The sequence below is a fragment of the Peromyscus californicus genome, unplaced genomic scaffold, assembly GCF_007827085.1.
Source record: "Peromyscus californicus insignis strain IS unplaced genomic scaffold, ASM782708v3 Scaffold_20__1_contigs__length_68692818, whole genome shotgun sequence".
NCBI classification, from domain to species: Eukaryota; Metazoa; Chordata; class Mammalia; order Rodentia; family Cricetidae; genus Peromyscus; species Peromyscus californicus.
In genome coordinates, this window is record NW_026294503.1 from 50744016 (window position 1) to 50769695 (window position 25680).

Genomic DNA, 25680 nt, shown 5'->3' on the forward strand with positions numbered 1-25680 from the left:
CCAGCACTACAGAGGTGGATTTCTCTGAGTTTGAGGCCAGCCTGGTCTACAGAGTAAGTTCCAGGACAGCCAGGGAAGTTATACTGGGGAAACTTTGTCTTAAAAAACAAAACAAAAAAAACATGGGGCTGGAGGAATGGCTTAGTGGTTAAGAGTGCTTGCTGTACTTCCAGACAACCCAAGTTCAGTTCCCAGCACCCACAGTGGTCCCAACTGCCTGTGAGCTCCAGTTCCAGGGGATCCAACACTTGTCTAGCATCCAAGGGTACTTGCATGCACACGCTGCATATACTCAGGCACACACATAGGTATAAAATAAATACATTTTAAAAGCCTTAAAAAAACAAACAAGCAGAAAGAAAGAAAGAAAGAAAGAAAGAAAGAAAGAAAGAAAGAAAGAAAGAAAGAAAAAGAAAGAAAGAAAGAGAAAAGAAAAAACAAAACAATAAAAAGTATGTGAATATCAGGACCCAAGGAAGGGTGTATTTGGGGCACACAAAACCATAGACACTTTGTCCTTGAGCCAAGTGTGTTCCACTTCCTGCGAGCTCTGCTGCCTGTATCTGTCATCATCTGGCCAGCTATCCAGACAGCACAGATGGCACTCAAAGTGCCTGAGCATCTCAGGTGACCATGCCCTTCTCCACAGGGACACAGAAAAGCAGTTCCAAGCTCCAGAGGCTTCCAGTGCCCCAATCACAGGAGCTCAGCCCTTACCTGTGTGCCCAGAGGTCACGGACTATCCTTTAGCCACAACAAGGATGGATGGTTGTAGGCTGCGCTTTCTCTGGGGTAAGAACAGGGTGGGAATCACTGGTTTACAATGCAGAACACGGTGTGGGAGGGGGGCATGGGAGAACATGGGGGTGACACCCTCAAAGAAATACCTGAGAACAATGAGGGATTAAGACATCACAAAAAGGAAAACAAACCCAGTCCAACTGTGAGTTCTAGGAAGAGAGAAGAGAGGGGAGAGACCCACATCCTCCTGCTTCTCATGGGGCTACTGGGAGCCAGTCAGGGGATATGCAAGCAGCATCCCTTATATGGATAATAACTGCCCCCAAAGTGCACAGGGCCAGCACTTTATGATCAAATGAAAGTCTCTGAAATAGGACATTGTGGACTGCAGAGATGCTTCTCTCTGGCAGCTGTGCCCTGTGCAATACCACGACCACCCCTGGGGATAGGCCTGGGGAAGTTCAAACCCCAATCCAAGTACTGCTGACCAGCTCAGTGTTCGTCAAGATCCCCAGGGAGCCTTTGGCCCCAGGCCCTGGCAACTCTTCCCTCTATCTCCATCCCCATTAAGGCTGCAGAGGCTACACTCCATGAGAGACAGCTCCCACTTTCAGAGCCAGGAATGCACCTTCTAGTCACAGCTCAGGGCAGCTCTGCATCTGGGCTATGTCTGAGCAGCCTAGAACTGAAGGAAGCCACAGACAAACCAGTTCTCTGTGTCCCGTCTTAGTGGAGCCGAGTCCCTGCCTGTCCCCACGGCTCCAGCTCAAGGCTTGGCTACATTCACAGAACCCTCCATTGAGATCATATCCTTCATTCCCTTCCAACGGTGCTTTTTACATTGCAGAGTACAAATACCATCTTCAGTGGAAAAGCCACTGGGCCACCATGGCTGGCCTGAGTGGGAGGTGAGGAGGCACCGAGGTACCTTCCTACCTTGTTGTAGTACTGCACCAGCACCGAATGCCACCGCCCGTCACTCACACCTCCAGGGACCTGCGGTGTCACCGTTGTCGTGGTCTCACCTGCACAGTGAGAGATCCAGAAAGAAACAGGTTAGGGGGCCTCCAATCAGGCACCCAGGCTGCAGGGTAGGCATGCTGTCCAGAGAGACTGGCTGCGGGTCCTTTTCTTTGGCACAGCCACCACTGGAAGCCATCCCCACCCCACCTGCAACATCAAGGGCTTCAACCTGAAAGGTGGCAATGCTGTGGGATGTTCTGTATGGCAAATGTGTTGCTAATTAGTCAATAAATAAAACACTGATTGGCCATTGGCTAGGCAGGAAGTGTAGGCGGGACAAGGAGGAGAATAAAGCTGGGAAGTGGAAGGCTGAGTCAGAGAGACACTGCCAGCTGCCACGATGAGAAACAGCATGTGAAGATGCCGGTAAGCCACGAGCCACGTGGCAAGGTATAGATTAATGGAAATGGATTCATTTAAGCTGTAGGAACAGTTAGCAAGAAGCCTGCCACGGCCATACAGTTTGTAACCAATATAAGTCTCTGTGTTTACTTGGTCGGGTCTGACGGCTGTGGGACTGGCAGGTGATAGAGATTTGTCCTGACTGTGGGCCAGGCAAGGTTCCCAAAAGGAAAAAAAAAAAAAAAAGAGGAACCCTGAGTCCGAAAAGGCTAGCCCCTCTCAACCCCCCCTCTCAATTCCTCATATCTGTGCCTGCTTGGTCCTCACATGCTGGTATAAGTCATCACATTAATTTACAGGTGCATTGCACTTTATTTTTTATTATTATTTTTAGATTTATTTGATTTTTATGTGTATGAGTGTTTTTCTTCCGTGTGTGTGTGTGTGTGTGTGTGTGTGTGTGTGTGTACTGTATGTGTGCCAGGTACACATGGAGGACAGAAGAGGGCACTGGATAACCTGGAACTGGAGTTATGAACAGTTGTGAGCTGCCACATGGACGCTGGGAACCGGACCCAGGTCCTCTGCAGGAACAGCAAGTGTTCTTAACTGTTGAGCTATCTGCTGATCTATCTCTCCATCCCCATCACTGCACTTCATTTACTGGTTCTGATTTAGGAAATAGGCTTTTGTCTGGTGTTAGCATTACAAGTAACACTGCAATGACGTCATCTTCCTGCACTCTGATCTCTTCTAGAGGCCAGATTCCTAGACACAGAATTCGGGTTGGAAGGGTGAGCAGCTTGGAGCTGCTGTGAGGACAATGACAAACTTAATCCATAAAGTGCCTGGGAGATACTCCGTGGCCGCAGGAGCCCCACCTGCCGAGAACGTGAGCTGCAGCTGCTCCTCCACAATCTCCAGGGCGATGAAGTCATGCTTCTCGTTGAAGCGGCCATTGTAGAGCAGCAGGGCATTCCTGTCTTGGGTGGCAAACCTGTGGATGAGCAGCATGACACACAAGTGAAGGACCCCAGGGGCCATGAAGATGAACAGGGGTGACACAGCCAATCAAGGGAGTGAGTCCAGAGGGCCATGATTCAGGAGGGAATCTGCCCCAGCGCTCTTAACACGTGAGATGCTGACGGCCCGCCAAACCTGATTCATGCTCCAGAGCCTTAGGGAATACGGTGATGATGGCCTGCAGAGTGTGAGAGGACTCCAGGTGGGCTGGGCAAAGGGACTGCGTGGGTCAAGGTTGGTGGTGCAAGTGTCAAGACCAGAGTTTAGGTTCCCCAGCACCCACGCACCAAAGCCAGGCAGGTATGGTAGCCACCTGTAATCCCAGCACTCGGGAGGCAGAGACGGGGGATCCTCAGGGTCAGCAAGACTATCTGGGGACGGGGAGCATTGGGCTTAGCCAGAGACCCTGCTTCAAAAGATACAGTGTAGAGTGATTGGAGAAGACACCCAACATCAACTTTCGGCCTACACGTGCACTCATACACGTGAACGAACACACACACACACACACACACACACAGAGAAGAGAGACAGACAGACAACATGTTTAAAAAAGGATGACAAGCAGAGCAGTGGTGGCGCACACCTTTAATCCCAGCACTCGGGAAGCAGAGGCAGGCGCATCTCTGTGAGTTCGAGGCCAGCCTGGTCTACAGAGTGAAATCCAGGACAGGCTCCAAAGCTACACAGAGAAACTCTATCTCAAAAAAGAAAAAATGGATGACACACAGCCCATTTACCGACTAGAAGCATGTCTGGAGACAGAACACATATAGTTTATCTTCTGCTATGGATCAGATGAGACCCCCAAAGTGCTCTCTCCCTTAGCACCAATGTCCCTACATGAACAGGTGCCATGTCCTAAGCCTCTTGTACCGACGGGACCATCTGATCCTGGACTCTTCGTGTCCGGGTTAACCCCTCTTACACAGCGCCCTCCTGGCAAGCACTGTCGTCCATTGCTAAAGACAGAGAAACGGAGACGGGGCCCCGGGCTGAGGGGAGGGTGGGAACAATGCAAGTAAAATGAGGAAAGACAGAAATAGAAACCAAGGCTTGAGGGGCCAGAGGAGAAGGAGCCAAGAACAAAGGGAATGAAAGGCGGCTGGGAGCGGGGCCCACTTGGGAGCCCCGGCGCTTGGCAAATAGAAACTAGAAAGAGGAGACGGGCCTTGACAGAAGCCACCTGAGACAAAGGCAACTCAGCCGGGCTGGGCAGCTCTCCGCAGTAAGAGAGCCCTCAGCCTCAGCAGCTTCCAGGATGTGTGCCCTAGGAAACTATGTGACTGGAGGTCCACGGCTCTTCTGGGAGCATTCTGGGGGAACTTCCTGTCGTCTTTTTTTGTGACTTGGAGTTTTAAGGCAGTCACATGTAAAGGCCACCAAAAGCCACCACAATGCATGTGATTGTGAGCTGCTAGCCATACCAAGGTGGGAGGCAGCCATGACTATACTCCAGAGTTATGTAACCCCAGCTCACACCCATTATATGCTGTGATACATTCACCAGGGGACATGAGACTCCTCTGATGTGGAAAGGGGCTATTCAGGGGAGTCCTCTGTTGCAGATACAAGGTCACAGGGGATCCCACAGCAGGGCCCTTGCTCTGCAGGCTTGTGTGGTAAGGGGTAGCCTTCTAGATGGAGAGCAGAGTCTTGACACAAACAGGCAACCAGAACAATTATCCCAGCCTGGCTATACAGGGCTCAGTATGTACTGTGCATTGAGGCAGACACTGTTCATTTTATCAGGCAAGTGGAGGGTAGGGAGGACAAGAGAAAGTCCCAATTGCCAGCATCACCCCACATCCTCGGACCTCCCTACCATGCACCAATAGGAGGGACCTTGGTAGCCTACTGTACAAGAAATGAGTCACAAGGAGAAGTCACTTGTCTGTGGTCAGAAGGACATTGCTGGAGGGATTCATCCTTGGGGCAGAACCCAGGGACAGGCTCCTGCTCAGTCCATCCTAAGAGGTCTGGTCCTCCGCAGGCAGCTCAGTGAAGAGTGAGGCTGTGGAGCAACCCACAGGGGAGGACAGAGAATACCACACTTCTGTCTGGTGAGCTGGGCTGCAGAGATCGACTGCAGACACCCACGGAAACACCCAGCGGAAACCTCGCCCTAGTCAACTAACTTGAACTTAGCAGAGATCTTCAGGGGAAGATTTTCTTTGAGCTGAGTGACCGTCACAGGCTCATGCTGCCTAGAATCCAGTGAAATTCATTTGGTACCCTGTGTGCATGTTTGTACATGTGTGTGCAGGAGCATGTGTGCATGTGTGCAGAGGCCAGAGGCTGACATCCGGTGTCTTTGATCACTCTCCATACATTATATTTTGATAAAAGGTCTCTTACTGAACCCAAAGCTCACTCATTCAGCTAGACTGGTGGGAGAGTAAGTCCCTGGAGTCCTCCTGCCTCTGCCTCCCCAGCTGTGGGATCACACGTATGTGCCACTGTGCCCGGCCTTCTACATGGGTGCCGGGGATTTGAACTCGGTTCTCATGCTTGCACGGTAGCCACTTTAACAGCTAAACCATCTCCCCAGTCCCGAATGATAGATTCAAACATTTTAAAATAACATCTCAATTCTTCTGGGGGAGAAGGTATGGACAGCACATAATCAGCCCGTTACAGATCAGGACCAGGGTCGGGGAGTTGGGGTCTGAGCAAACTGCCTTGTCTGTCTGTCTGTCTGTCTGTCTGTCTGTCTGTCTCTCTCTCTCTCTCTCTCTCTCTCTCTCTCTCTCTCTCTCTCACACACACACACACACACACACACACACACACACACACACACACACGGGAGGTCTGATTCCTGGGCCTGCCCCACTGGCTATTGAGAGGTCAGCAACGCCCACATGGTGGCTGATGGGCAGGACCTGAGTAGCCAGGTCAGTTTCCAGGCCTGGGATTTGGTCTGACCCCTCTCAAAAGCACTAGCACCCATGCTCTGCTGTCACTGTGCAGAAATGACCTCCTCTCTCATCAACACGGCAATGGTCCTACCCTTGAGCAGCTGGCCCGGCAGCTAGCACCGAACAAGCCTCCTCAACCATCCGGAGCCTAGAAAGTTGAGATGCGCAGACCCCATGGCACCTTCCCAAGGGAAGCTCACAGGTACGGGCTGCACTTACGAAAGGGAGACGGTGAAGTGGAAGCGTTGCCGCAAGCCTCGGAAGGTGACAAAGGACTGGGGTGGGAAGCTCCTGGTGCTGACTTCGCAGTAGGGATGCTCGTACTCGCCGGGCGGGCACACACAGTGGAAGCCTCCGATGAGCAGGTTCACGCAGGTGCCCCCGTTTTTGCATACTCCGCTGGCACAGCGGCCTGAGCGAACGTTCACCTGGCAATGCTCCCCTGGAGAAGAAAGCGGAGGTCACACACAGGTTGTTCTGGTTGCTTCCCACCCACCCACCCCCTGCCCCCCATGGTAAACACTGACCAAAGGCAACGTTGAGAGGAAATGGTTTATTTCAGCTACTGTCTATCGTTGAGGGAAGTCAGAGCAGAAACTCGAGGCAGGAACCCAGAGACAGGAGCTGAAGCAGAGGCCTCGGAGGAGTGATACTTGCTGGCTTGCTCTCCAGGGCTTGCTCAGTTTGCTTTCTTATACAACCCCCACGGATAGTGCACACCCACAGTCAGCTGGGCCTCCCACAATCATCAATCATCAATCAAGGACATGCCCTTGACAGGCCAAGCTAATGGAGGGAGTTCCTCAATTACAGTCCTCGATTTCCAGGTGACTCTAGTTTGTTTCAGGTTGACATAAACTAACCACCACAGATGCTAAGGGAGAGCCAGTGGGCTATGGATGTCCCGTGAGACACACAGTTGACTGCTGATGGAGAGGGCTCAGGCTCGGGGGCTTAGATGCCACAGTGACACCTGGACCTGGATCTCCACCCAAACTGCTCTCTAAATATCAGAAACACCCTGCTCTGGAGGTGACCCAAGGATGATGGGTTATAGGGCTAAACTATGCCCTGGGAGTTCTCCTCTGATGAATGTGTTGGGGCTGAGTCCCACTGAGTCCCAAGCGGCTGCCTCTGTAGCCCAGAGAACAAGTCCGCTGAGACAGAAGGCGGCTGGGATTGCTAATTCACTACACACCTTCACAACCACGCAGGCCATGGAAGTATCTTACATGTCTCGGGTACCAGGCCAGGCCGGGCTTAGGCAGGGAGGGTGTGTTCTCATCCACCTACTGGTTCTGCACTGGCTGAAAGGGGCCCAGAGAAACAGGGACAGAGAGAGGCTGCCAGTGTGCAGAAGTGAGTGAGGACCAGCCAGTTTGGTATTTGCTCATCTCAGGACCATCACAGTGGACACTTTATCTCCCAGCCACTTCTGGATCCCAGGGCCCTGCCTGTCACGGCTTGCAGCTTGGCTGCTCTGCAGGAAGTTTGGAGTTCACGTGCTTGCATGCACACCTGCACAGTCATGCCATCATATACACCAGATGACACACTCAAACCATTATATCCTCACAAACATGTCTATGTGCACATGTTTGTAAACATGCCATTACATACATCCTTACCACCCATGGCCTCAGACTCAGTCTCAACCTCATACACACACTCACACCTGTAGCTGCACACTCTCCTCACAGACCACATATGTACACACACACACACACACACACACACACACACACACACACACACACACACACGTCAGTCAGTGCTCACAGCTTTCTATGCATCCCTTGTGAGTGCCCATCACTGATGTGCAGTTTCAGCTTAAGATATATCCCTCTTCCTTCAGACACTTTAAATTCTCTCCCTCGGGAGTGTTGCTTTCCTATATTCCAGGTTAGCCCACGAGCAGTCAAGCCCAGCACTTTTCTGTGAACAAAACTGCCCAGGAGACATTCTGGCTCTATACTCATTAAACCGTAGGTGCCATCACCCTGCCCACAGCAAGGGCCTGAGAGTAGCAGATCTTGCAGGCTCCAGGCTCCAGGGAATATCTAAACTTTCCCATCAGAAAAGAAAGCCAGCCTTGCCCTGTGAGACCCTGCTATCTCCAGTCCTGCCTGGCCGTGGGACTGCAACGTGGCAGCCCAGTCCTGCCACTTGAGCATGGGGTTCTCTTCCTCTCCTAGAGCCCAGGAATTCCTCTCCAAGACCCAGAAGAGGCCCCAGGGGTATCTAGTCCCCCGACACATAGTTTATCTTCTAAAGACCCTGAAAATGGAAGAGAGTCCACCCTAAGTCCTGCATGACTTCCCTTCAAGTGTCTGGCTGCATCTAGAAAGACCTGATTTCCCAGTGAGGCCACATTCTGAGTTCTGTGAAGACAGGATGTGGGGAGCTGTCAGTCTACATCGTAGCTCTGTTTGTCTCAGAACTGCTGTCTGTCCAGTGTGGCCTCTGCAACAGCAAGGCCCTGAGACTGGGGCTTCCCAGGCTGTGTTCCAGTGCTCAGGGGATGGTCCCCCTGACTTTTCCCCTCCCAAGCAGAAGGTGGTACATCTCGACACCCAGTCAACAGCCCACCCAGTTTCAGCCTGCAGCCTCTCCCATTCTTCCCAACAAGCATACCCCCACCCAGAACCAACTTCTTCCCATCGTCTCCTGGCACCTCCAGCTTAGACCTCCTCCCTCCAACCTGCTTCCCTCCATCTAGGGTAGGTAGGAGTTGCACCATCTGCCCAGGGAGGTAGGCTTGGAGTCTTGGAGTCACCAACACCCCTCACCTCCCTCAACACTCCTCTACCATTCTCACCTCCTGGGCCCTCATCCCATTGCCCTAAACTTCACCTACACCCAAGCACCCCCAACATGCAACTTTTACCGTTCCACTGACTGACAGCGCCCCTTGCTCTGACCGTGACACCAGTTTCCCACAGTGCTGGTCTCTGATCAGACTGGTCCCACTGGTTTAGCACCCCACTGCTCCACAAAGATGTCACCCCACCATGTCCTCGGCCCTCAAGCACAGACCCAGCTCATCTGCCCCACATTCTTGGGGCTAATGTAGCCACGCTGCTCCTCCACCCAGGATCCCAGGACCCAGTGCATCACTACGGGGGTCTTGCAGCTAGCTGTCCAGCACTGATGACGAAACCCAATGATGGCTGATCTGAGGTTCCTTTCCCTCAGTTTCTGGAGGCCACACTGTGTCCCTTCCCCAAGCCTGTCCCAGACTGTGGCTCACCCCGTAGGAAGCTTCACTATTTTCTGGACAGGTCCAGGACTTCAGGTCTCTCCCAGCTCCATTTACAGCACCAGTATGTGGGAGCATGGGGTAGGGGGTACAGTCACAAGGGCCAAGTCTGAAAACATCTGGTACACAGTGGGTGCCTTGCATGTTAGGGTGCTGGACTGGTGCCCATAGTGAGGGGGCGTCTGAGGAGAACTGGGTATGCAGCAGGTACTGGCGAGTGCTTGTGGGATGAAGTCATACAACACCAGGGCTCCCCAGATCCAAGGCAATGATTCACATTTGAGTTTAATCCACGAGGTTACGAAGCCAACATCACTCATCCACGGAGCCAAGCGGTGTGGGTAGACATCCATACAAAGAAGAATTAACTGTAGGGTTAAATACACCACTTTTCTATAAGGCATGGTGAGCTATGGTCGCTGGGCTCCAGCTGAACCCCACCAGCTTGAAATGGAGCCTCATCTCCGGGTTCTAGTACTTTCCTCTGCGTCAACTCTAGGTCCAACACAGGGTCTGCTGTGATGTTCCTGTGAGGACACTTGTCACAGCTGCCAGGCCAGCCAATGTGCCAAAGCTGCATGTCGGCCCACGAAGGCCTTGTGGTTAGTCAGCTGCCCTGGGGTGGGGGTGGGGGTGTTCAGTTTACAGCGTGCCCATGCTCCCAGCACTGCCGACCTGGAGCAGCCAGCTTGACTGTGCAGTGTGCACACCTGAGACCCGTGCTGGGCTCGTTTCTAAGTCTGCAAGTCATCGAAGCTTAGGTCAAAGTCTGTGAGTCCTGCATCCTTAATTCTCTCACAGAGCCGCTGAAAGAGACCTGCTTCCCTTCGGTCTTTTCTAAGATTGAGGGAGAAGGAGAAGGAGAAGGAGAGGGAGAGGGAGGGAGGGAGGGAGGGAGGGAGGGAGAGAGAGAGAGAGAGAGAGAGAGAGAGAGAGAGAGAGAGAGGGAGAGACAGAGAGGGAGAGACAGAGAGGGAGAGACAGAGAGAAAGGGGGAGAAAGAGAGAGAGAGAGAGAGAGAGAGAGAGAGAGAGAGAGAGAGAGAGAGAGAGAGAGAGAGAGTTTGTGTGTACTGTATGTATGTACCTGTGGAGGGCAGGAGAGGGTGTTAGATTGCCTGGAGCTAGAATGGCTGGCCTTTGTGAACCACTGCCCCTGGTGTTAGGAACTAAACTCGGGAGGGACTTCTGGAAGAGCAGCAAGCTCTCTTAACCCCCGAGCCATCTCCAGCCCACTCTTCCTTCCTTGCTTGCTTTTTCTTTTTCTTTGGCTTTTTTCAAGACAGGGTTTCTCTGTGTAGTTTAGGTGTCTGTCCTGGAACTCGCTCTGTAGACCAGGCTGGCCTCAAACTCAGAGATCCGCCTGCCTCGGCTTCCCGAGTGCTGGGATTAAAGGCGTGCGCCACCGCCGCCCTGCGCTTGCTTGCTTTTTCTATGGGTCTTGGACTCAAACTCAGGTTGTTACGCTTGATTGGCGGCAGCTGCCTTTATCTGGGGAGCCCTCTCTGATCTATCATTTTTCCTTTCTGAAACAGGGTCACTCTATGACCCAGAGCACTCCATCCTTAGCCTTCCACGACACCGACCAAGCAATGCCATTTTGATGAAATAAATCTTCTCAGGGCTTACTGTCATGATTTAACTTTGTCCTTTTCTAAGATTTCACGGTTCAGTATCTGGCATTCCCCGAACATCCAGGTGTTCTACTTGGAGTCAAATGCTGCTGAATCATTCTCAATCCTTGGAGCATGCCTCCCCACCTCTGCCCGGCATCCCCATTTCATAAGCAGCCCCTCCATCCCCAGCGGGGTAAGGTTAGCTTGGGCAACCTGATCGTTGAGCTCAATAATTCATGGAGCATGCCATAAGGTCCCTGGCCACGAGGGACACTGGCTTCAGCCTGCTGCAGACACATAAACCCACATGGAGAGACTAGAGAGAGTTCTGCAGACAAACACCCCAGAGCTGAGGCCAGCCTAGCCCTAAATTTCATACATGTCCCATCACTGAACAAGTGCCCTACCCAGATGTGGGTGAGTAATGTCTTGTCTGCCCAGAGACTCAAGCTGTTACTGTCAGAGCCAATGACCCTCAGTCTAAGCAAAAGCCCTAGCATCGTAAGATACAAATGGGTTGCCTGTCACAGGTAGGAAGACAGGTCAAAAGGCTTTTGGCTCAGAATGGAGGCTCTAGGCAATGAAAGGACACAGGTTCAGGGAAGCCACAGGGCAGAGGGTAATCATGTTCAGTTTGAGAGAAGGAATGGCGGTCTAAGCTGGGGAGCTGCTGGCCGTGAGACCCACTTCAGTCACCACACACAGGGACTAGGGCTGCAGAAGGCATGGCCCAGCTTCTGAGGACCACAGTGCTCAGACCCTCAAGACTTCGAAGAGGGCGGGATGCACTCCCTGGAAGGGAAGGGCAGGTAAAAGTTTGCCAACTTCAGTTTTTAACTAAATAAAAAAAAAAAACAATCCTTTCTCCCTTAATAAAGACTTAAGGGCTTTAAACTAGAAAAACTAGAATTTCCAGAGGCACCAAGAGTGAAGCTCAGACCCAACACACAAAAGGCACACTTGGAAGCTGGAGGTGAGGTTCGGGCAGAATTGAGGATCAGCAGGACAGGTGGAGAACACAACGTGGAAAGTAGTGGGGGCAGGGGTGGGGGCGGGGCTGGAATCTGAGCACAGATCATCCAAAGTCAGGTTAAACACACAGAGCCCCAGAGTGGCTTGAAGCCCCACCAGAACTCGGGCCCAGAAAGGAACCTTATGTCCTAGCAAAGAAGATGCAAGCCACTGTGTAACTGGGTACAGAAGCTCCTCTACCATAGGGAATGCTGGGATCGGCAGCGGCCCTCGGGGCACTGAAAGGCACGTGTCCATCAGAAGTCACTGAGCACTAAGCACACTGGCCCACCCTTTCCATGCTTCCACTCAGTCATTCATCCATACACCACCCATCTTTCCACTCACTCACCCATCTGTTTTTCCACCCAATCACCAGGCACCACCCACCATCTACGCACCCATCTGTCCTTCCTCCATCTATTGATCCACTATCCCTTCAGCCATCTAGCCATCTACCATCTATCTGCCCATCCCTCTACACAATCTTCTACCTATCCACATACCTATCATCCATCAATTCATGCAATGAATTGCCCGGCACAGGACACTTTGAGACACTGAGGTTACAAGAGTGAACAGAACCGCCATCTGCAGCTGTGGAGTCTCTTAGTTAAACAGACCAAACGTTTAGGAAAAACAGAAAAGGATGTGCTATGAGAGTCTTAAGGCAGATACAAGAGTGATGAGGAGGCTAGGAACGGGGAGGGTTGAGGTAGAGAGAGGGTGTCAGGGTCAGGCTACAGGGCTCAGGCCGAGCAAACCCTTGACACCCCAGAGGGTGGGTCAGGAGGCTACATTTGGACCTGGGATCCCTGCCAAGCCCACAGATTCTAAGCAGATCGGAGGAAGAACCTCCAGCCTCAAGCACGCCCCATGTAGAAGCACACAGGGCACCCACACACATGCAAAATAGTCCCTACCACAGACCAGCTGAGGCTCTCTCCTGGTGCCACCCAGCGGCCTCCCTCTCCCCTCTTTCCACATGCTTCTGGAGGGATGAAGTGGGAAAGAAGATCACGTCAGCAAAGCCCCACTCCACACAGGGGTTGCACAGTGGTCACTCAGACCAACCCAGTGCCTGTGGCATGAGGCTCCAGTCCAGAAACAAAATCTGCACAGGTCCTCAGCCCAGCAGCAGAGGTGTGACAGAGAGCATCCTGCAGGTCTGCTTTGCAAAGGAGACCACAGAGACCAGCAGATAGATAGGGCTAGCCTGATGCTTTCTCTCTAGCTGGTACCAGGGCCACATCGAGGGCTGAAAAATGCTATGACCACCATGGCAGCAGTCGCCTCACAGACCCATCAGGGCCGTCATCAAACAACCTCCCTTCTAGGCAGGCCTCAATGTGTGGGAGTCCCAGCGAGGGTCAGAACATGTGCCAGATCACAAGGGTCATTATCATCAGTAGAGTCTGTATGGAGTCTGCAGGGATGGGTCTGGAGTGTGTAAACATCCAGGATCGGCCTTCAGAACCACTGTAGGAGGGTGTCGGGACATGATGGTGAGGGCCTCAGGTCGTCTATCAAACCCCAAAGCCCGACTGCCAAGGGCAGAGGTTCACTGGCCAAAAACCAGTCCAATGACTCTTGCTTTGCTGACTATCCTGGAGGCAGGGAGTCCAGTCACCCATGTCCAGGAGCCATCTCTAGCACTTGAGAGGCTGGGTGAGGGAACAGAACTCATTTGGCCAGGGTCCTGGACTGCCGCTGTCACTCCAGGCCCTGACTCCTCCTCCAGGCCGCTGTCACTCCAGGCCCCCACTCCTCCCCCACCCTGCCCCAGGCCCTCCTCTTCTTCCCCACTCCAGGCAGACTGCCGGGCTCCAGTCCCTCCTTCCCTCCCCCTGGGGAGCTGCCAGCTTTGACTTTCTCACCTCCTGGGGATTGAAGCCCAGTCTCTTAAGAGCCACAAACTCAGGTGGCCCAGGCCCTCCCTGCTGGCCAGGCTACCCAGAAGGTCTCAGCAGAGGGCCCAGACACCTGCTGCCCCTCCCCATGGCTCCTGTGAGAAGGGAGCGGGGAGCAGGAAGCCCCTGAGGCCAGGAGAAGCCACAGTGCTGGGGCTTGTCCAGGGTCTGTCTTTTTCTGATGACTTCATTGTCTTTGAAGCAAATTCTCAGAACTCCAGTCACACCCATTTTTTTTTTTTTTAAATATAAATAAAAACGCATTCCAGTGGCAAGGAACCAGATCTCCACCCACCCACACTACTCCCTGAGAAGCCACCTGCCTGGCTAAGGGTTGAGGCCCGCAGAGCCTGAGGGGGATGGGGGTGTCCCACCAAGCCTCTGTGTTCAGAGCAGCTCCAAAGGGGTTCTGTACGGCAATGGCATTTGGAACTCCACCCTAGAATAAAGCCACCTCCACAGCCTTGAAGCCACTGTGGGCTGAGGAGGTCAGAAGATAATCTACCTTGTGTGGCACACAGGATGGCTGCCAGAGGACACGCCTACAGCCTGATCCCTAGACCTGAGCAAGAGGAGCTCAGAGCAAAGACTCTGAGACAGGAAAACTCTATGACCCAGAGGTGAAGGACCCAAACAACCACAAGCAACGTGCTCTTTGTAAATTTAAACGAACATAGAAGGAACAGGCCTCGAACCTGGAGATCCGTCTGCTTCTGCCTCTAAAAATGAAATTTTTAACACAGCAGTTTTCAACCGGTGGGTCGTGATTCCTTTTGGAGTTGAGTATCAGATAGTTACATTACAATCATAACAGTAGCAAAATTATAGTTATGAAGTAGCAATAAAATAATTTTACAGTTGGGGTCACCACAACCTGAGGAACTGTTTTAAAGGGTCGTGGCATTAGGAAGGTTGAGAGCCACTGTTTTAACACAATTTTTAATTTAAAAAAAATTGTGTGTGTGTGTGTGTGTGTGTGTGTGTGTGTGTGTGTGAGAGAGAGAGAGAGAGGGGGGGGGGGAGAGAGAGAGAGAGAGAGAGAGAGAGAGAGAGCACATGCTTCTGTGAACATGTAGAGGTCAGAGGAGACTGTGGAGGTGGCCCCCTCCTTCCACCTCTGCATACAAACTCAATTGCCAGGCGTGTGTAACAAGCACCTTTGCCCCACTGTGCTATCTCATTGGCCTTTAAACTCAATCTTTAACAGTTATCAGTTAGGGTGCTGTGGGGGAGACGTGGAGACAGAAGGAAGGGGAAGGGAGGGAAGGAGAGAGAAAGACAGAAAGAAAGGGAGGGACAGACAGACAGAGATAGGAAGGAAGGAGGGGGCAGGGAAGGAAGACCTTGAGACTGGGGGGCCTTTGTCCTGTGGTTGTGAGGGTCTGGCTGGGAGCCTGAATTACATAGGGTGAGCGCAGCAGTCAACTGGAAACTCTAAGGCCTCCACAGACAGAACTACCCAGGACACAGATGGATATGGATATATACACACACACACACACACACACACACACACACACACACACACATTTGGCCTGAGGAGGACACCCTGGTGTGTGTCAGTCTTCAGGAGCATGAACCCAGCCCCAACAAGGACGCTGAAGACCTCCCTCGGCATGGGACCCCTCCCCACACAGTGCTGTGCTGAGGAGACCCTCCATGGAACTGGTCTTATGCAAACTTCTTGCTTGGAGTCAATGCCTTCCTCGCTCCAGCTCTGGCCCCTGTGGTCCCAGGCAAGACAGAGGGGCTTTGTCTGATGCTATGGGGAAAATGGATGGGGCGGAGACTGGCAGAGGGATGCATTCCCTAAAGTCCTTTGGGGTCACCACTCAGGTCAGAGGCTCAATTTCCCCCAGCGAAGCTTGATGGTCAGAGCTCCACAGTGGCATTAAAACAGGGGGCGAGGGTGGACAATGACCGACCACCAAGCTGAGGTCACCACGGGGCCTGCTAGCTCTCTTATGCCCTTAGCAAGTTTTTACTGACAGCCCAGGGGGTGCCAGATGCTGGTGGGGCCAGAGTACGGAGTAATCACAAAATCATGGACCCAGAGAAGATTGCCCCCATCACCTGAGAACTGGGCCTCTACACTGCAAAAGGCACTCTGAAGATGGGACACTTGGAGGACCATGGGAGGGAGGGAGGTCACCCTGGATGACTGCGGAAGACACAGAGCCATCACAGCATCCTGTGGGAGGCAGGTTGGGAGGTCAGGGTGTGGGATGCAAGGGCAGAGGGTGTAAAGGGCAACACAGGTGACTCCAGACTCTGGAAGGAAAGCGGGCCCTCCACCGGAGCCTCCAAGAGGAGGCAGACTGGCCCAAACCTTCAGTTTAGAGCCTGGCACCGACCTCATCCTCAAGTGAGTCCATCTGTGGTGACCTGCAGCCCTCTGGCACAAATAGTGGGTGACACAGAGACACCCAAAACCAAGGTGAAGGAAGTTAGGCCCCATCTCACCAATGGCAGAGACACCAAGTGCAGGGCCGACGAAGTTCTCAGCACTGACTGGTCAGTCACTTCCTTATTAACTCCCCTTTCTCACTTACTCTTGCCTTCTTGCAAGCTCATTGCTAGCCCTCAGCCCACTCTTGCTTCTGGTTAGGATCCCTGAGGAAAGCCATGCTCGGGAGACTGCCTGACCCAGACAGATCCTTGACAAGCAGGTGAGTAAGAAGCATGAGGAATCCTGGGACAGAGTGAACTATGGTCCTCAAAGTGACAGACTAGTGCTGCCTAAGTCTGGCACCAGTGAGTAGGACCTTATTTGGATATAGGCTCTTGCAGGTAAAGCCAAGTTCAGAGGTGGTCATGTTGGATTTGGGGATGCTTTAGTCCTGTGGCTAATGCGTGAGTAAGAAATTTAGACCAAGGCACAGGAAGTAGGTACTGTGAAGAGGCAGACACTGAATCAAGGCAGCTGCAGACCAAGGAGCTAAGAAGCTGAGAAGAGGCAGGAAGTGCCGATCCCTGGAGCCTTCAGCTGGTGCACCTCTTTGGGCACACCTTGACAATGGCCTTAGAACCATAAAGGAATACAGCACAACTGTCTTAACTCACCTGTGCTAATCCCTTATCCAAAATACCTCAAAGGCCAGGTATGATGGCATAAGCCTGAAATCCCAGCACTCAGGAGACTGAGGCAGGAGGATCATGAGTTCAAGCATCTACCTCTACTCCCCAGACCTTAATTTAAAAAAAAAAAAAAAAAAATCATGCCTGGGATCAGGTTTTAGAATTCATATTCTTTTTTTTTTTTTAAATTTTGGAACATCTGCATATACATAACGAGATCTTGGGGATGGGTACCAAGTCTAAACACAAAATTTATTTATGGTTCACACATATCTTTTACATGTAGCCTCGAGGTCATTTTATACAAATTTTTAAACACACCTGCATTCTGATTGCAACCTATCACGTGAGGTCAGATGTGGAATTTTCCACTTTGGCATCATGTTGGTGCATGCAAAGTTTGGGATTCTGGAACATTCTGGACTTCAAAATTTGGGTTAGAGATACTCAACCTGAGTTCCATTAACACCATCCACAAGAGGATGTGGGGAAAGTGGGGGATCATCCTCGTGGCCCCTCAGCTATGCCTGACACTTGCCCATGATGTGTGGGGGATAATTATCAGTTAAAGTGAGAATCATTACATTGACTGTAATTAATGTAATTAATCTCAACTAGAGCAGTGAACACTTTCGGACTTATAAGGAGACATCACGTTTTCCTTCAGTCCTTAGCCCTGGCTTTGGGGGTTAAAGTTCACAGGAGCTTCCAGGCTGGATCTGCCCACACCTGGATCCCTAAGGACAAGACTTGGTGAAAAACAAGGTCACCCAGAAATGCAGTAACACCTAGCTTCGGGACAGCACAGGAAAGAAACGCTGTGTGTTGCAACCCACTCTGTGGAAAGAGCCAGAGCAGCAGGTAAGTGCGCAATGTCGAGGAGAAAACGTAATGTCTTCTCCCCGATGTCTGAAAGTGTTCACTGCTCTAGTTGAGATTTTAATTACAGGCAAGGAAAGGATTCCCACTTTAACTGATAATTATCCCCTACATTAAGGACTAATGTCAGAGTGCTAGGAACCACGCCCAGTGCAGATGAGCTAGACCCTGTAGACTTCAGTGCACTGGGCACCCTCCTCCCTGTGCCCGAGAAGGTGGCTCTGCAGGACCAGGACACAGCTCAGAAGCAATGCACCACACAGCATGGAAGTTGACGGTGGCACCTGGCATGTTAGTATCCTCCATGGTGACCGGGACACCAGCACTCTATCTCAAACAGTAATGGAGCTGGATAATGTCTATATTTACAACAGGGGTAGAGGGGCCCTGCGTTTAACCTTCCCACAAGCAGACAGGTGACTGGGTTTTTGCATCAAGTATTTCTCTGGCCCTGAACCTACACAAAACGTCCTCAGCTTCAGGGGGCCCTGGAGGGTCCTGCAGTCTGGGGAGGCTCTTAAAGCAAGTGTGTGTGGGGGGGGTGCTGGGGGAGTTGTTACAAAGTTCAAAGTGAATACCACTGAGAGTTCCCCAAGCTCTACCTCCTCCTAGGGAGCACCCAGCACTACTCCATGGTTGGGGGCAGAGGAGAGCTCATGGCCCAGGGCTGCGGCTGCGACTTTGTATTCTGCAGCTGTGCAAGCACCATTTGCTTGGATTTGCTGAAACACGCTGAATGAGGACAAGCAGCAAGAGGTGGGGGTGGGGGACACCCTAGGAACAGAGATCAAATTAGGGTCAAGAATGAACTTGACCCTAACAAAGAAGTTCCACCCATGAGCACCTCTGGGAAGGACACCCAAGGCTGGCTTTAGCTGCGATAGTGACCACCCCGCCCCTCCCAGATCTGGATGCAGCTGAACTATCCCTCCTGCTGACATCAAAGCTGTCATTCAGGAATGTACCCCAGGGGAGATGTTGATCTGTGATGATTAGGTAGTTACTCCCAGGTCTCTCTAAAAAGGAGAGAGAGAGAGAGAGAGAGAGAGAGAGAGAGAGAGAGAGAGAGAGAGAGGAGAGGGAGATATGAGAGGTGGAGCCATCCTAGAAATGCCCAGGAGCCTGCAGTGGTGGGTCCCAATTCAATCTGGAGCTTGGCCACAGGCCTGAAACCCAAAGGTGGAAGGACCTTAGTGACGAGGAAGGGACACTGGACAGATAGGATTCTGTCTCTTCCCACTAAGGACTAAAAGCAGCGAAAGTTTCACTCTGACCACGGCATATGGCAAATGGCAGGTGTAAGGACATGTCTCCAGCCGTGTGGAAGAGGAGCAGCTCTCCCTACAGGGTCCCATCTGCACGTGCCTCTGCCCCCATAGGTCATACACAGCAGCAGGGAGGTCTCTAAGCAGAGAGACACACAGGGGTGGGAAGGGAAATTTAGGGAACCTGGCGGTGGCGGGGGCTGGGGTGGGGGAAACGCGACTTCCACTTGAGATACAAGGGTCTGTGGTGAGAGAGGCCAGCATGTACTGGAAGGTGAGCACAACCTGAGTGTGGAAAGCAAGGAAGGGGCAGTTGGAGTTTAGGGCTGCAGCCCCCAGGGTGGGAAAAAACTTTCCACCAGAGGATATGGAGTGCTCACGAGGAATGAGCTCCGAGTCACTGCTGGCTGAGGACAGACAAGATGATGAAGGAGTCTGCCCTTGGGAGAGTGGAGCAGTGACTAAAGAGGGCACCTGGGACATTCAAGGAAGAAACTGAAAGGTTCCTAATGAGAAAGTGCAAAACCCCCTTCCAGAACCTTCCTAGAGCAGGGGACAGTGGATTCAGGGAAAAGTGCATAGACTATATAGATGGACAGGAAGGGAGAACATTCAGACAGGAAGCCCGCAGATGTGGAAGCTGGGAGATGAGTGTGAACAGACTGAATTAAGAGGGGCAACATGGGGGTTCATGGCCACACACAAAAGTATTTAGCAAAAACCAAAACACCGTGTCCCCCAAATGAAGACTGAGAGGCCAGGCATGGAGGGAAACAAGTTGGTATTTGTTTATGGGCTTAAGAAGCTAATTTTGTCTATTTATAGGGAGTGTGTGGAGTTCTGAGGAAAACTTTTAGGAGTTGGTTCATTCTTTCCACTACGTGGGTCCCAGAGATCAAATTCAGGTCCTTAGGCTTGGCAGCAAGTGCCTTTACCCACTGGGCCATCTCACCAGTGGGACAGAGAAATTTAGAGACTAGCCAATATGCATCCAGTGCCCACATCTGAAGTCTTCCTGCCTCATTCCTTCCCAGGTAGGAGATAGTTGCTGAACCCAGCCATGGTCCCAGTGCAGGGGCACACCATAGGGCCAGCAGCTCCCTTCCCCTGACAAAAACCATGGGATCCAGATGCCCTAGGCTGGGCACACCTCTAAAACCAGGATGGATTCAGAAATCCAGGAGAACTATCTGGAATACATTCCCTGGTGAATTTGGTGAGCTTTTCCTGAGATTAATTGATGCCTTCCTTCTGCCGGCTCCTGCTGAACCTCCTGTCCCACAACACAGGAAGCCAAGGGCTCCCAGTACAGTTGGGCCAATTCCAAGCTCACCATGAGGAGGCCTAGAGCTCCAGCTCAGCTTACCGGGAAGCAAGAAATGAAAGCCGTGTGACGACAGCGCTGCTTTCATCGAGAATAAATGAGCACAATTACCTCCCTACAGAAAAGAGAGCGCTTCAAAGGCCGAACGGAGGAGAGGGAAGGAAGAGGATCGAGGAGAAGTAATCGGTCTTAATTAGTTTTATCTCAAGGGAAATAGCACGATGCTTTCCAGTACCCAAAGAGAATCAAATTAGCCTCATGTCAATCACCGCATCTCACTAGATGATAGATGCGGCCACTGTCCCTTTATCATCCTTCTAGAAATGACTTTGCTGATGAAGAGGAAACCTGAGAGCTTCAGAAGTCAGTTGGCTGCATCCAATGGCTCAACCATCATCACAGAGGAGCTGAGGGTCCACAGATCCACGGTGGCCTTACGTACCTGCCCCAGCATGGCCACATCATACCCTAAGTATCTCTAACAGGTCAACTGTGGTAGCCCCAGGGATGAAGCCTGATGGCGAGGCTGTTACATGTCACCCTACAGATAAGGAAAGGAGGGAAGGGTCCTAAATATTAAAGAGAATACATCAAGTGATGGATCACTGGCCCACACGGATAGGGTAAAGTTCGACTGAACATTGGTCTGGCATACAGCAAGCACTCTGTAAATGTCTGCAGCAGGTGCTCAGCGCAGTAAATGTCTGCGGCATGAATGAGCATGATGAAGATGGATGTTGTTCACTCCCTGGAAGGCACCAATCCTCCCTGCAACGGTGGCTTCAGCTTCTCTGAAGCAAGAGTCTACAAATCATTCCACACAGGGCCAGACAACAGGGAGGGACTGGGGAATGAGCCTGCTCACCCTGGTGTCTCAGGAGGGAGCTGACCATGCGGCTAGCTGGGTTCCATAAAACATCTCCAAAGAGATGCCCGCTGAAGCCTGGGTGGGAGGTAGGAAGGGAAGGGAGGGAATGACCACCCCTTGTCCTGGTGGTGGCAAAGAATAGACTTGGCTAAATTCAGAGCAGGGAGGCAGTGGAGGGGAGCCCCATACACAAACACACACACACACACACACACACACACACACACACACACACACACACACACACCACCACACACACACACACACACACACACACACACACACGTGCGCGAACACTTTACCCAGCACTTCTAGTGCACACCGGCAATTAGAGACTCTCCCAGGCCTCTGCCTTCCTTCCTGCTCACCACCAGGCACCTGAGAGGCAGGAATCTGGGATCAGCACATGCCAGACAGCAGGAAGAACTGCCCGCATCCTGTTGGCAGCCAGCCACAGACAGGGAGGGGAACAGAACGGGGTGGGCAGCCAAATGTCTTTCCCCCTCCTCCACATTTCCAGACAATAACCAGCCTGAGATGCCGATGGGCCAACATGGCAGCTCATCTCATGGGCTGTGAAGCTCTCCAGGTGACGTCCCCTCCTCTTCGGATGCACAGACCCACAGCTACCCACTTTCCTCTCTCTATGCTCACTGCCTGTATCTTCTGTCTCTCTCTTCCTGCTCCACACACACCTGCTAATACCTACAGGCCCCAAGAGAAGCACAATAAATGTGGGCTATATGCAGATAAGATTCTCACACAAGCGGACAGAGATCCCTAAAAAGATCCCTAAAGATCATACTAAAGTCCTTAAGTACAGACAAAAGGAACTCCAAGTCACCTCCAGTCCAAATCAAGTCCCACTTGGTCCCCAGAACGCCTTCCAGAAAGATGGTCTGTTCACCACCAAACCTACTGGGAACTGGCTTTCCAAATTGGCTGTAATTGTTCATAACAGGGGACCAAAGACCATAAGGAGATCTGTGGGTACACATGGCGTTTTATACCCCTCTCAGCAGTTGCCTCTTTATTTATTGTGGTTTTTTGAGGCAGGGTTTCTCTGCTAGTTTTGGTGCCTGTCCTAGAGCTCACTCTGTAGGCCAGGCTGGCCTCGAACTCACAGAGATCCTCCTGGCTCTGCCTCCCGAGTGCTGGGATTAAAGGTGTGAGTCACCATTGCCCAGCATGCCTCTTTATTTTTAAAGTGACCATTGGCTGCGTTCAAAGAGGCTGGTCTTCAAGACTGGTCAGGACATGCTGAGCTAAGAGTATCTTCAGAGGTGAAGGAAGGTGAATCAGTCTTCACAGCAACAAGGCATGACTAAATTGGCAGCTTCTTTCAGGACCCAGGGGGTTAAAGGTTCATGATTCCTACCCTAGCTACACGGTTTGGTACTATTCAGTTAGACTAGAAATCTGGACTAAAAAGGGCTTTAACTTTAAATCCACTCACAACTAGCTGAGGCAGGGGGATTGCCATGATTTCAATCCCAGGGTAGGCTTTTGAGCCAGATCATGTCTCAAAACAACAGAACCCACTTAGATGCATACATGGTATCTGATGCATTTGGGTATCAAAAGCAGGTCTCACTTAGAGCCTCCCTCCTAAAGGCCTCATGAAGAGGGTGGCACAGTCCCCCAGGGAAGATGAATGAGGCCCGGGAGGCAGGCAGCAAGCAGCTTCCCTTGCTAGCTAAGGAAACTGCCATCTGAGGTCGCCTTAAAATGTGTAGAGCTGACACTTGTGCCCAGGACCTGTCTTCTAACATCGGGCCTCTTGGAACCCACAGGAAACCCTCACACCTCACACAGGCACTGAGTGTCTCTGTGCAATGCAGAGGTCAGCCCCTGCCAGTCTGTCCCCACATGCTCCAGACACTTACCAGTGAAGTCCTCAAAGCACTCACAAGTGTAGCCACCCTCCCGGCTCCGGCACCGGCCATTGGCTCCACACGGACTGGAGTAGCAAAGGTCAATTTCAGTCTCACAGTAGTCCCCGGTGAAGCCCGGTGGGCAGCGGCAGCGCAGGCCAGTGATAGGATGGATGGGTCGGAAGAGCACCGTGGTGGAGCTGATAAAGGGTGCCGAGCTGTCGAACCTGAGCACGGACACGCACTTCATGTAGTTCTCGCAGGGCTCCCTCAGGCAGATGTTGTCATCGAAGGGTAGCACGCGCTGGGCAGAGATGGTGGTCAGCAGTGTCCGGTTCAGGTAGATCTGCTCCTGCAGGTCCTCTGACGGGAAGAAGCGGCCACGAGCACCACCGGGGAGCAGCGCCGAGAAGGTCACATTCAGGATGTTGGAGCTGACATCTGTGTCATTCTGGATGTTGAAGACGAAGATGTCATCCTTGGTGGTGGACAGGACTGTGGCCACCCCTTCTACAAAGAGGGAGAGCAGTGGGGACAGGAACTTCTCCTGTGACATGTTCTCCAAGCGGACAGTGATGCTGTTGGTCAACATGTCATCTGTAATGATGGTAACACGCAGAGTGCAGAGAGCCGTGACGCTGTGGATGCCATCTATGGGACACAAGGAGATCTGGAGTAATTACGATGCCCAAGACAGTAAAGGCTCCTACAACCCCACCCAAAGAACAGCCTTAGATGTACTCAGCAAAGGAAAAGCCCGCCTGGGTACCCCCATTCTCATTCCCCCATCTTGACCTCCTCCTTCCTCAGCCCCATTCTCTGCTAACACTACTGCCCACACTCACCATCCCAAATCACAGCTCCCAGTGTGCCTTTTTCTTGTAGAAACCCTCAGTGGTCCCAAAACACAGAACAAGGCACTCCAGAGACAGTGATGATTCAGCCCCTTAATACCCAGGACTCCCCTGTTCACATATTCACTCTAGTCACGTGAGATCTGAGATCTTGACTGTATCCACTCTATTCCACCCCAGCAACCTGGACATCTCACCCTGTCCTATCATGCCCTCTACCCACCACACTCTTCCCATTATCCTCCATATCAGCTCAAACTCCACCAGTAGGTCAACACTGGTGCCACCAGGCAACAGCTCTACCCAATGTGCCATGCCGTGGCTTAATTTATCTTAGTCTTATCCACTTGTATCTTTACTTGGCCAGCATGCAGGAATGCTGGAGAAATACTGCCTTACAAGGGTACTAAGAGCTTCATCTGTATCCGCTTCATAACTGCCAGTGCAATAGGACCACCTGCCCCCTGCAACCACTGCCATACCTTCCCCTGTCCCCATTAATAGACTGTATCCCTCTGAATTGGTCAGCACACAAAGGTCAATGCAACGACGGTCCAAGGGAGCCAAACTCAGCCCCACACTGGAAGCCGAACTTTGCAGCATCGTCCACAAGGTACTGGTTTTTACAGGTATAATGGGTCAGAAATGACAGAACCATGGGATGTCCACTGAGGAGAGCTACAGGCATGGAGTGGAGCTGGCCCAAGAGAGAGGTTATGTGTGCTGTGGACAGCAGAGTTAGAGATGTTGGAGACTCCACCTTAGCCCTTTGGAGCCCAGAAGATTCCATCATAAGCCCTATAAGCTATTCACGGAGTTGCAGGATTTGGAGTTCTCCCTGCTGGGCTTCAGTCTTGCTTTGGTCCTGATCACTCTCTGCTGTGCCTCCATTTCCCCCGCTTTCTGAGTGGAATGTTTAGGTTGTGTCATTGTATATTAGAAGTAATTCACTTGTTTCTTGATTGTTCGGGAGATCTGAGTTAAGGGACTCAAAAGAGACTCGGCACTTCCGCTTTCAAACTGTTGTTGGACTTGTCCAAGACTGTGGGGGCTCCTGAAGTGGGACTGAACGCATTTTGAATGTGATGGTCATAAGGCTATGGGGGACAGGAGCTGAAGGTTATGGCTTTAAAGTGATATGTTTTGGGTGTCAAATTGATAGAAATGAACTTGTGATAGCTCTAACTTCAACTTGACAGTCTCTAGAATCATGGGGGTCAGTCACGGTATGTGTGAAGGATTTCCTAGATTAGATTAACTGAAGCCAGGCGGTGGTGGCGCACGCCTTTAATCCCAGCACTCGGGAGGCAGAGCCAGGCGGATCTCTGTGAGTTCGAGGCCAGCCTGGGCTACCAAGTGAGTTCCAGGAAAAAGATACAAAGCTACACAGAGAAACCCTGTCTCGAAAAACCAAAAAAAAAAAAAAAAGGGGGTTCACCCGAAAAACAGGAGGCATAAAGAGGGAGGAGGAAGCTGACCACCAGCTTTCACCTCTGCTTGCTGACCACAGATGCTCCGTAACCAGCCACCTCCTGCTCACTGGCCAACACTGGTGCTTCATGCCAACATGCTTTCCTCACTGTGATGGACTGATATCCCCTCAAACTGTGAGCCACAGTAAACTCCTCCCAACTCAGGAAACAGAAGGTCACAAGATGACAGACACTGAATCTCGGCCAGCACCAGAACCACA

General features: G+C 51.8%; 1 protein-coding gene across 3 annotated transcripts in view; it reads right to left on the reverse strand.

The window, feature by feature from the left end:
• The window catches only part of Celsr1 (cadherin EGF LAG seven-pass G-type receptor 1), a 142009-nt gene that overhangs the window by 56668 nt on the left and 59661 nt on the right, over positions 1-25680 (reverse strand). For all 3 annotated transcript variants that reach the window (XM_052748569.1, XM_052748570.1, XM_052748568.1), the window contains exons 2-5: positions 23146-23784; positions 6270-6492; positions 2988-3103; positions 1678-1766 (exon numbers count right to left, since the gene is read on the reverse strand). In XM_052748569.1, the coding sequence (XP_052604529.1) occupies positions 1678-1766; positions 2988-3103; positions 6270-6492; positions 23146-23784 (1067 nt within the window). The remainder of the gene's footprint in view (positions 1-1677; positions 1767-2987; positions 3104-6269; positions 6493-23145; positions 23785-25680) is intronic.